At 35.8% G+C, this 12,026-nt stretch overlaps 2 protein-coding genes across 26 annotated transcripts in view; one reads left to right on the top strand and one right to left on the bottom strand.

Moving 5' to 3' along the window:
• The window catches only part of DENND1B (DENN domain containing 1B), a 279,648-nt gene that overhangs the window by 64,640 nt on the left and 202,982 nt on the right, over positions 1 to 12,026 (top strand). The gene's annotated exons all lie outside the window — the stretch shown is intronic.
• Positions 6,301 to 12,026, bottom strand: part of CRB1 (crumbs cell polarity complex component 1) — a 500,591-nt gene continuing 494,865 nt past the window's right edge. The window contains exon 12 of the mRNA XM_045362302.2: positions 6,301 to 6,437. Within this exon, the coding sequence (XP_045218237.2) occupies positions 6,321 to 6,437 (117 nt within the window). The 3' untranslated portion in view covers positions 6,301 to 6,320. The remainder of the gene's footprint in view (positions 6,438 to 12,026) is intronic.

Raw genomic sequence — 12,026 nt, 5'->3', positions numbered from 1 at the left:
TCAGGCATCCAGCAAAAAGTACTTATTTCTATCAGAACTTAAATTTGTATAATAAAAAACCTGGAATAATGTGTGAAGCTAGTAGGACAGAACATAGGGTAAACACTTCAGGATGTTGGGTTGGGCAAAGATTTCATAAAGAAAACCTTAAAAGCACAGGCAAGATAGGAGGACTGGTGTTCTAGTGTTCTATAACACTGTAGGGTGATTATAATGAACAAGAATTTATCATATATTTTCAAATACCTAGAAGAGCACATTTTGAATATTCCCAGTGCAAAGAAATGATAAATGTTTGAGGTGGTGGATATGCTGACTACTCTGATTTGATCATTACATATTGTATACATGTATTGAAATATCACAATGTACCCATATATATGTAGAATTATATGTCAATTTTTTTTTTTTTTTAGACAAAGTCTTGCTCTTGTAACCCAGGCTGGAGTGCAGTGGCACGATCTCAGCTCACTGCAACCTCTGCTTCCCAGGTTCAAGTGATTCTCCTGCCTCAGCCTCGCCAGTAGCTGAGATTACAGGCGCGTGCCACCTCACCCGGCTATGTTTTGTAATTTTAGTAGAGACAGAGGTTCACCATGTTGGTGAGGCTGGTCTCGAACTCCTAACCTGGTGTATATAGTGGGATTGCTGGATCATGTGATAGTTCTGTTTTCAGTGTTTTGAGGAACCTCCATACTATTTTTTTTATATAATGGCTATACTAATTTAAGTTCCCACCAACAGTGTATGAGTTCCCCTTTCTCTGCCTCCTTGCCAGCATTTGTTAGTTTTTGTCTCTTTGATAGTAACTATTGTAACTGGGGTGAGACGATAGTTCATTGTGGTTTTGATTTGCATTTCCCTGATGATCAGTGATGTTGAGATTGTTTGATGTGTCTATTGGCCATTTTTATGTCTTCTTTTGAGAGATATCTATACATCTCATTTGCCTATTTTAAAATTGTATTATTTGTGTTTTTGCTGTTGTTTGAGTTCCTTGTATATTCTGGAACTTAATAATTTGTCAGATGATTAGTTTACATATATATTCTCCCATTCTGTTGGTTGACTCTTCAGTCTGCTGGTTGTTTCTTGTGCTGTGCTGAAGCTTTTTAGTTTTATATCATCTCATTTGCCTATTTTTGTTTCTGTTGCCTGTGCTTTTAAGGTTTTTTTTATGAAATCTTTGCCCAACCCAGCATCCTGAAGTGTTTACCCTATGTTTTGTCCTACAGCTTCACACTTTATTCCAGGTTTTTTATTATACAAATTTAAGTTTTGGTAGAAATAAGTACTTTTTGCTGGATGCCTGATGACCAGGTTCCTTTCTTATGTCTTCAAATAAAGGGGATAAGACAAATCTTGTCACTGTTAAATTCACAATACAGAAACTTACTATAATTTAAGTTCACAGATGCAGTTCTCACAATTTACAAACATGAAAGCTGATAAAAGTATGTGTTTAAAGCAGTTCATTCAGAAATAAGCCTACAGACATGTGATTTTGAATAAACATGAAAGAATACTTTTCTAGATGTGAAAGTCAATCTGAAAGACTTGGAAATTACACTCAAGAAGTCTGATAAATTGGCGTGGTAAATATTAATTACATCTAGTACAACCTTTGACCATGGTTTCACATAAAAAGAGGGTATAGAATTATAATTTGATTTTAACTTTTTAGAGAAAGGATAGATTTATAAATATCTTAAGTATGTAAAGGAACTTCCTACAGTGAAGACATGGCTTGGGAATAAGAAGTTTGCATTTGTTCTCAAGTAGCTTGTAGTTAGATTAGAGCCTTGCTCACTCATTTTGCTATTCATATATGTGTGTATATATGTTTCTCAATTCTGTCTTGTCTGTTCAACCAATTATAAAACTCCTATTCCTGTTCAGTTCTTTTTTTTTTTTTGAGTTTCTATCTTTTACTTTTTAAACTGCCCCTGAGCATTTTTAGGGGTTCTGAAGACTCCCAACTTTGGGTTCACATGAAAGTGATAATATACTTGTCAGGTCCAGCTTCGAATTTTTAAATTTGGGGCTTAATTGTTGTTCTGTTTCTGAAACTGTGAGATCACTGGAACATCAATAAGCCCTCATATGCTTAGTGAAATACAGAAGCTCTTAACCATGTAATGGTGATGAACATTCATAACTCTTAGGATTCTAGTTTACAACAGTTCTTATAGCCTTCTTGAAGGTTAGAGCTGAAAGGAACTTTAGATACCATTTTGTGTATCTGTTTCATTTTACATCTAAAGAAATCAAGCTTTACATGGGAATCTAGTCAAGGACCTTGAATAATCGTTTTGCTATACGGTTTTTAGGGAATTTATTGAATTCTACAGAAGACACAAGTACTCTGTGTACATTTCTTAACCCTTTTCCATATTACTGCTTTTCTCTGCCAACTGCCTGCTCCTTAACTAGCCTTTTCTCTGTCTGAGGCCACCTCACTAATTATAATCTTAAAAAGCTCTTTGTTTCACTCTGCACTGGGCTCTATAACTAGGTGCTTTATGTGCATACTTCATTTTATTTTTAAATCCTCCCAGGACTAGTGGGAGATAGTATCATCCCTGAACTGAGTCTTAAGTAAGAAACTTACCTGAGGTCACAGAGCTTGTAAGAGGCGGAGCTAAGATTTGAAGACATGTTTGTCTGACTCAAAGGCATGTACTGTTAAATTTTTAGCTTTATTGTTTTTCTTCTGCTTGGAATGTTGTCTCAAACTTTCCTTACTTATTTTAGCTCCCTTAAAAAAGATTATTTTAATAATTTTTCTCTTTGTATCTTTAGAATTTAAAAGCAATATGTAATTTAGTCCAAAGAATATCAATCCATTTATCATAACATGGAGTTGTAGGTCCCTGTAGGCACTGGTTTATTATATGCTTCTCTCAGTATGTTTTCCTTCTTTTGGCAATTGAGGAACCAGTGGGACAAATGACATGGCATTTCAGGAGCTTTGATTATATATTTTTTCTTTTTTTTGATACAGTGGATGGTTTTGTACAGGAGAGTATTGGGAGATAAAACTATATAAATGAGCTGGGTTTTGGTACAGTTTGCCTTGCTGAAGAGTTGGTCCTTCAAGTGGGAGAGATTTCAGTATGGATTGGTTGTGGTAGAAACTAGAGGTGAGGAAATTAGTTTGGTAGCTATTTCAGTACAGTGAAAAGTAAGAAGGATCTGAAAGAATCAGTTACATTAGGAATGGAAAAGAGTACAAGCGTAAGGGAAAAAAGAGATTGCATGAAAAAAATTATTTTTATTTTTTATTGATTGATTGATGATTGATTGATTGAGACAGTGTCCAACCCTTTTGCCCAGGCTGGAGTATTGTAGTGCCATCATGACTGGCTCAAACTGAAGCGATCCTCCCACCTCAACCTCAAGCAGTCCTCCCACCCAAGCCACCAAAGTGGCTAGGACTACAGACATGCATCGCCACTTCTGGCTAGTGTTTTTTATTTTTTGTAGAGATGGGGTCTCACCCTATTGCCCAGGCTCGTCTTGAGCTCCTGGGCTCAAGTGATTTTTCCACCTTGGTCTCCCAGAGTCCTGGGATTACAGGCATGAGTCTGGCCAAAAAGTTTATTTTTGAGGGACTGGGGAGAGATGGAGAAAAAGTAAAGAAGAGAGGATGAGTTTGATTTTTATCGTTTCAAGAAATGTTGAACAATTTTCTATGTGAGTGAAGAGAGGAGGCATCAGAGATTTGAAAAAAATGGAGAATGTTTGCAACCCAAGAAAATAAAAAAAGCGTGAATATTCAAATTTGAGAATTGCCATAGAGGTAGGAATAACTTTCTTATTGTAGGCAAAAAATATAATCAGTAAGCCAGGGAAGCAAACCCATCAAAATTGACTGAAGTTTATTTTAACAATTTTTGTAGCTTCTTTTCAGAGTCAGATATTATCAAACAAGACAAAAATCACATTTTATTCCATTGTGTGCTCATGTTCAAGAGCAAACACTTTAAGACATCTCAGAGATCTGCAGTCAAAATGATGATGATGAAAAGTAATAACATCATCATTTATGGTATTTGTGTTAACATCCAACAAATTCATGATTGTTAGTATATGAATCCATACCTCTTAAAAATGTATCAAATTTAATTTCTAATATAATACATTTCAATATTTATACATGAACAACAGCTCTCCAGGGTCCTTAGTAAGTCCCAATAAGGAAAATGAGTATAGAGGTGTTGTGTTTTTTCCTTCCTTCCTTCTTTCCTTCCCACCCTGCCTCCCTCCCTCCCTTCTTTCTCTCTCTCTCTCTCCCTTTCTTTCTTTCTCTTTCTTTCTTTCTTTCTTTCTTTCTTTCTTTCTTTCTTTCTTTCTTTCTTTCTTTCTTTCTTTCTTTCTTTCTTTTCTTTCTTTCTTTCTTTTTCTTTCTTTCTTTCTTTCTTTCTTTCTTTCTTTCTTTCTTTCTTTCTTCCTTTCTTTCTTTTTTTCTCTCTCTCTCTTTCTTTCTTTCTTTCTTTCTCTCTCTCTTTCTCTCTCTCTCTTTCTCTCTCTCTCTTTCTTTCTTTCTCTCTCTCTTTCTTCTTCTTTCCCTCCCTCCCTCCCTCCCTCCCTCCCTCCCTCCCTCCCTCCCTCCCTCCCTCCCTCCCTCCCTTCCTTCCTTCCTTCCTTCCTTCCTTCCTTCCTTCCTTCCTTCCTTCCTTCCTTCCTTCCTTCCTTCCTTCCTCCTTTCTTCCTTTCTTCCTTTCTTAAAGCAAAGCTGAAGTGCTGCTTTGTCTGCTGTGTCTCACACCTATAATCCCACCGCTTTAGAGGCCGAGGCAGGCAGATCACTTGAAGTCAGGAGTTTGAGACCAATGTGGCCAACTGGTGAAACCCTGTCTCTACCAAAAACACAAAACAATTAGCTGGGCCTGGTGGTGCAGGCCTATTATCCCAGCTACTTGGGAGACTGAGGCAGGAGAATTACTTGAATCAGAGAGGCAGAGGTTGCAGTGAGCTGAGATGCCGCCACTGCACTCTAGCTTGGGTGAAGAGTGAGAACCTGTCTTAAAAACAAAAACAAAAACAAAACAAAACAAAAAAAGCAAAGCTGAAGTGAACTTGCTGATTTAGGGCAAAACCATTCTTTTTCTTTAAAAAACAAAAGTATATACTCAGTTGTTTCTTTGACACTGTTGCCCCTAGTGTAGTCTTAAACACTCATAGTATTATAACTTTTAATCTAAGTAACGTCTTACAGGAAAACAACAGCAACACTTGAGGGGTAGATGATTGAGAACTTTCCATCATACACAAGCATTTTAACAGACTGCCAGAGCTGCCCACATCTCTTTTATATTTTAGTAAAATAGGAAAAATGAACACATCTGTTAACATAACTCCAAGATAATTGCCTTTTGATAGCATACAAAAATAAGAAGAAAAAGTATATAGACAAATTGTGCTTAGTAATTAATGTTTTGGTGTTCTGAGGAATTATCCATTGATTAAGTCAATTTAACATCAATTCCATTTTTCGGTTACCTAAGGATTTTGGAAATTATATTCAAGTACATGTACTACATAATATAATCACTGCTGACATGAAGTTTTCCAGAATAGTGATTAAGTTTGGTTAAATAGAAATTTACATTTTATATAACCTTAACATGTCATAGTTGCTTATTAGTTCAGTAACTTGTATACATTTGGGGAAAACATACCCAAGTAGATTAAAATGTGTACTTGCTCTGTCCTTAACATTATTAAATCAGAGGAGACATGGCTATTTTTATTAAGTCAGTTATAAAACTTGAGTTTTCTAAAGATTTACCTTAATAATATGAATTTGAATCCTCTAAGGATTATTTTGAAAGTCTAGCTCATTTGAAATATTAGAAGTTCAACTTCCTTATTTTATAGATGTTTTGGGAATATTCTATTTATGTACATTTCTCTCTGTAAGTTAGTCAGTACAGAGTGTCTTTAATTTATGAGGCTTTATAATCTACTTTATTGATACTCTCCAGAGATAGGGAAACATTTCATAGTAACACAACAAGAGCAAAGGTCTTTATGAAATATAGGCATCAATATTTTTGGTGATGTCTTTAGTTATACTGTGTATAATAAACAGATAAAATAGATATGTAGGAAAATTGAAAGAATTATAAAGGTAATGCTGTATTTTCAAGTCATTTTATGTTTTTGATTGTTACTCTTAAATTAGAGATGAAAAATTTTGCCAAATATTAAACAAATGAATGTAGCCTAGGCAATTAGCATGTAGCTTTAGCTGTCTTAAGAATTTAAAATTACTCACAGAGTACTTTGAAAGTTGCTTGTCTGGCACAGTAAAGCTATAAAGAAGATGACATGGTTCTTGTCTTCCAGAAGTCTGTGAGGAGAAGGAAGATTGGACTGGGAATCAGATGTGAGCTGCTCTGGTTCTTCTTCTTTCTTCTTTTATCTTCTTTCTTAAAAAAAAAAAAAAGGTGGGGGAATATAAGTACAGAACCTGCAGGTTTGTTACACAGGCATACATGTGTCAGGGTGGTTTGCTGCACCTATTCACCCATCCTTTAAGTTCCCTCCCCTCACCCCTGGCCCCCAAACGGGCCCTGGTGCGTGTTGTCCCCCTTTCTGTGTCCATGTATTCTCATTGTTCAACTCCCACTTGTAAGTGAGAAAATACGGTGTTTGGTTTTTTGTTCCTGTGTTAGTTTACTGAGGAAGATGGCTTCCAGCTTCCTCCATGTTCCTGCAAAAGACATTATCTCATTCCTTTGTATGGCAATATGGTATTCCATGGTGTATATGTACCACATTTTCTTTATCCAGTCTATCATTGATGGGCATTTGGGTTGGTTCCATGTCTTTGCTATTATAGTGCTGCAACAAACAAATGTGTGAATGTGTCTTTATAGTAGAATGATTTATATTCCTTTGGGTATATACTTAATAATGGGATTACTGGGTCAAATGGTTATTTCTGGTTCTGGATCCTTGAGGAATCGACACACTGTCTTCTACAGTGATTGAACTAATTTACATTCTCACCAACAAAGCATTCCTGTTTCTCCACAGCCTCACCAGCATCTATTGTTTCCTGACTTTTTAATAATTACCATTCTGACTGTCATGAGATGGTATCTCATTGTGGTTTTGATTTGCATTTCTGTGATGATCAGTGATGTTGAGCCTTTTCTCATATGTTTGTTGGCTGTATAAATGTTTTCTTTTGATAAGTGTCTGTTGATATCCTTTGCCTACTTTTTGATGGGATTTTTTTTTTTCTTGTACATTTGTTTGAGTTCTTTGTAGGTTCTGGATATTAGTCCTTTGCCAGATAAGTAGATTGCAAAAATTTTCTCCCATTCTATAGGTTGCCTGTTCATTCTGATGATAGTTTCTTTTGCTGATAGTTTAATTAGATCCCATTCATCAATTTTGGCTTTTGTCGCAGTTGTTTTTGTCATGAAGTCTTTGCCCGTGTCTGTGTCCTGAGTGGTATTGCCTAGGTTTTCTTCTAGGGTTTTTATGGTTTTGGGTTTTACATTTAAATCTTTAATCCCTCTTGAGTTAATTTTTGTGTAAGGTGTAAGGCAGGGGTCCAGTTTCAGTTTTCTGCATATGGCTAGCCAGTTTTCCCAGCACCATTTACTTAATAGGAGATCCTTTCCCCATTGCTTGTTTTTGTCAGGTTTGCCAAAGGTCGGATGGTTGTAGATTTGTGGTGTTACTTCTGAGGTCTCTGTTCTGTTCCATTGGTCTTTATGTTTGTTTTGGTACCAGTACCTGCTGTTTTGGTTACTGTAGCCTTTTAGTATAGTCTGAAGTCAGGTAGCATGATGCGTCCAACTTTTTTCTTTTTACTTAGGATTTTACTTTTTACTTGACTCTATGGGGTCTCCTTTAATTCCATATGAAATTTAAAATAGTTTTTTTCTAATTCTATGAGGAATTCAATGGTAGTTTGATGGGAATAGCATTGAATCTATAAATTACTTTGGACAGTGTGGCCATCTTCATGATATTGATTCTTCCTGTTCGTGAGGATGGAATGCTTTTCCATTTGTTTGTGTCCTCTCTTATTTCCTTGAGCAGTGGTTTGTAGTTCTTCTTGAAGGGGTCCTTCACGTCCCTTGTTAGCTGTATTCCTAAGTGTTTTATTCTGTTTGTAGCAATTGTGAATGAGAGTTCATTCATGATTTATTTCGTTCTCTGCTTGGTTATTTTTGGTGTAAAGGAATGCTTTGTGATTTTTGGACATTGATTTTGTATCCTGAGATTTTGCTGAAGTTGCTTATCAGTTTAATGAGTTTTTGGGCTGAGATGATGGGGTTTTCTAATATGAAATCATGTTGTCTGCAAACAGACACAGTAGTTTGACTTCCTCTCTTCCTGTTTGAGTGCCCTTTATTTCTTTTTCTTGCCTGATTGCCCTGGCCAGAACATCCAATACTATGTTGAATAGGAGTAGTGAGAGAGGGAATCCTTGTCTTGTACCAGTTTTCAAAGGGAATGTTTCCAGCTTTTGCCCATTCAGTGATATTGGCTGTGGGTTTGTCATAAATAGCATTTATTGTTTTGAGATATGTTTCATCAATATCCATTTTATTGAGAGTTTTAAACCTGAAGAGATGTCAGATTTTATCAAAGGCCTTTTCTGCATCTATTGAAATAATCATGTGGTTTTTGTTTTTGGCTCTGTTTATGTGATAGATCACGTTTATTGATTTGTATATGTTGAACCAGCCTTACATCCCAGGGATGAAGCCGACTTGATTGTGGTGGATAAGTTTTATGATGTGCTGCTGGATTCGATTTGCTAGTATTTTTTGAGGATTTTCGCATTGATGTTCATCAGGGATATTGGCTTGAAGTTTTCCCTTTTTTTGTGTCTCCTCCTGGTTTTGGTATCAGGATTATGCTGGCTTCATAAAATGAGTTAGGGAGGTATCCCTCCTTTCAGTTATTTGGAATAGTTTCAGAAGGAGTGGTACTAGCTCCTCTTTGTATTTCTGGTAGAATTCCGCTGTGAATCCATCTGGTCCTGGGCTTTTTTTGGTTGGCAGGCTATTAATTACTGCCTTAATTTCAAAACTTGTTATTGGTCTATTCAGGGATTCGACTTCTTCCTGATTTAGTCCCGGGAGAGTGTATGTCTCCAGGAATTTATCCATTTCTTCTAGATTTTCTAGTTTATTTGCTTAGAGGTTTTTATATTATTATATGATGGTGGTTTGTATTTCTGTGGGATCAGTGGTGATATCCCCATTATCATTTTTTATTGTGTCTGTTTGCTCCTTCTCCCTTCTTTGTTAGTCTAGCTAGTAGTGGTCTATCTGTTTTGTTATTTTTTTAAAAAGCAGCTTCTGGGTTCATTGATTTTTTTGGTGAGTTTTTCATGTCTCTATCTCCTTCAGTTCTTCTCTGATCTTAGTTATTTCTTGTCTTCTGCTAGCTTTGGATTAGTTTGATCTTGCTTCTTTAGTTCTTTTAATTGTGATGTTAGGGTGTCAATTTGAGATCTTTCTAGCTTTCTGATGTGGCCATTTAGTGCTATAAATTTCCTTCTTAACACTGCTTTAGCTGTGTACTAGAGATTCTGGTATGTTGTCTCTTTGTTCTCATTGTTTTCAAAGAACTTCTTGATATCTGCCTAATTTCATTATGTACCCAGGAGTCATTCAGGAGCAGGTTGTTCAATTTCCATGTAATTGTGAGGTTTCGAGTGAATGTCTTAATCTTGAGTTCTAATTTGATTGCACTGTGATCTGAGAGACTGTTTGTTTTGATTTCTGTTCTTTTGCATTTGCTGAGGAGTGTTTTACTTCCAATTATGTGGTCGATTTTAGAATAAGTGCCATGTGCCACTGAGAAGAATTTATATTCTGTTGATTTGGGGCAGAGAGTTCTGTAGATGTCTGCTAGGTCCACTTGATCCAGAGTTGAGTTCACGTCCTGAATATCCTTGTTAATTTTCTGTCTCATTGATCTGTCTAATACTGACAGTGGGATGTTAAAGTCTCCCACTATTATTGTGTGGGAGTCTAAGTCTCTTTGTAGGTCTCTAAGAACTTATTTTATGAATCTGGGTGCTCCTATATTGGGTGCATATATATTTAGAATAGTTAACTCTTCTTGTTGAATTGTTCCCTTTACCATTATGTAATGCCCTTGTTTGTCTTTTTTGATCTTTGTTGGTTTAAAGTCTATTTTGTCAGGGACTAGGACTGCAATCCCTGCTTTTTTTTTTTTCCTTTCCATTTGCTTGGTAAATTTTCCTCCATCTCTTTATTTTGAGCCTGTGTGTATCTTTGCGTGTGAGATGGGTCTCCTGAATATAGCACACCTATGGGTCTTAACTATCCAATTTGTGTTCTGGCTGTACTTCTAACTTGAGTGCAAGACAGATTCGTGAGGAAATGCTAGTGTTTAGGAGGAGTACATAGAAGGTGATCTTTAAGCCTTATTTTTTGATCACTGAATTTTGTCCTTTAGTTGGTCCTCTTAAGGTGAGACTGGAGAACACTGCCATATAGTTCAGATATTTGAGTGTGATACCCTATTGTAGTAGAAAGACAGAATGATGAAGTTAATTCATGATTTGAAGTTGTGGTAGAGTGATAGAGACGTTGGAACGTTATTTCTTTTATTTAATTGAAGATTTACATAATTTTTTGATAATATAAATATGAGTTTGAATCCTAACCCTGTCAGTTATATGGTTTTTGCCGTCAAAAAATATCCCCTGCTCTTAGTAACATAATAGTTCACAGGATTAATTGTAGGAGTAAGGTCTATCTGAAGCACTGTGGTAGGTATTCAGCAAATGAGAGGGCATGGTCAGACTTCCTTCACACACTATCCCTGTCTTCTTAGGTTTTGTTTTGTTTTGTTTTGTTTTCTTTTCTTTTCTCTTCGCTTCACTTCGCTTCGCTTCGCTTCTCTTCACTTCTCTTCTTTTCTCTTCTTTTCTTTTGTGGAATTTCTGTTTTTATTTTTCTTTTCCATTCTGTTTCTTCTTTTGTGTGGTCCAGTTCTATTTATAAAACTCAGTTTGAAAATTAGTCCTTCTTTGAAGGATTTCCTGAACCTCCAAGGCAACCTGTCTGTACTTCCATAGCTTCTTATATGTATCTCTAATACTAAACTATATTTTCATTTTTTTTTTTGCATGTCTCTATCTATCCTAGGCTGTTTGTATGTTTCTTGAAGGAAAAGGGTCAGAACTTTCTCATTTTTCAATCTCCACATCTAGTAGAGTGGCTGGAACATGATAAGATATGAGTAAGTGTTTTTGAACGGCTGGTTGAATGAGTGACACGTGAGAGGAAGTTGAATAAACTCATGATAACTTATCTTAATCTTCTTGGAAAAGTAATAGGCAAGGTAATCTAAGAGGGATGGATTTAAGAGTGGTGTTCTACCTTAAACTTGGAAAGATTTCAAACTGGTGTTATGACACATATCATAGGAATTCAGCAAAGTCTGAGTGAAATGATGTAACTTAGCAGAGGGGTTAGGTAGCATGAAGATTTAATAGGTCCTTGACTGTTCCTGATAGTACCTGACTTGTTTGTTTTCTCCCCTGCCCCTCATTTCTGTAGGATGTGAAATTGAAGTTCAATATATGCTGACAACCTAGTAGTATGTGCTTCCATGATAAATAATAAAAATGCATTAAGAAATGCTTTTAGAAAGTGTGTATGTTACATGATTATTTTAAATTATAACAATAATAAAAATACCATTAATTAATCAAGTCTTGGTAGAAATTATCTGGAAACAGTTTAAACTATAACTGTAAGAATGAATAGTAGTAAAAATTATGTGTTATGCAAAAATAGCAGAGAATTTTAAATTTTACCCTTCAGCTGCATCTTCATAGGAATGAATGGAAGGCAGCCAGCTACTTAGCTGACATTAAATCCAGTATATGCAGCACTATATACAGTTTTGTTTCTATATTTAATAATGACTAGTGGGTCATTATTGAATATAAAAAGGATGCAGGTAGGAGTTAAGGTCTGCATGGTTTAGGAAGAATGGCTGTTTTA

Source organism: Macaca fascicularis, chromosome 1 (genome assembly GCF_037993035.2).
Source record: "Macaca fascicularis isolate 582-1 chromosome 1, T2T-MFA8v1.1".
NCBI classification, from domain to species: Eukaryota; Metazoa; Chordata; class Mammalia; order Primates; family Cercopithecidae; genus Macaca; species Macaca fascicularis.
This window is presented reverse-complemented; position numbering and strand designations above follow the sequence as displayed.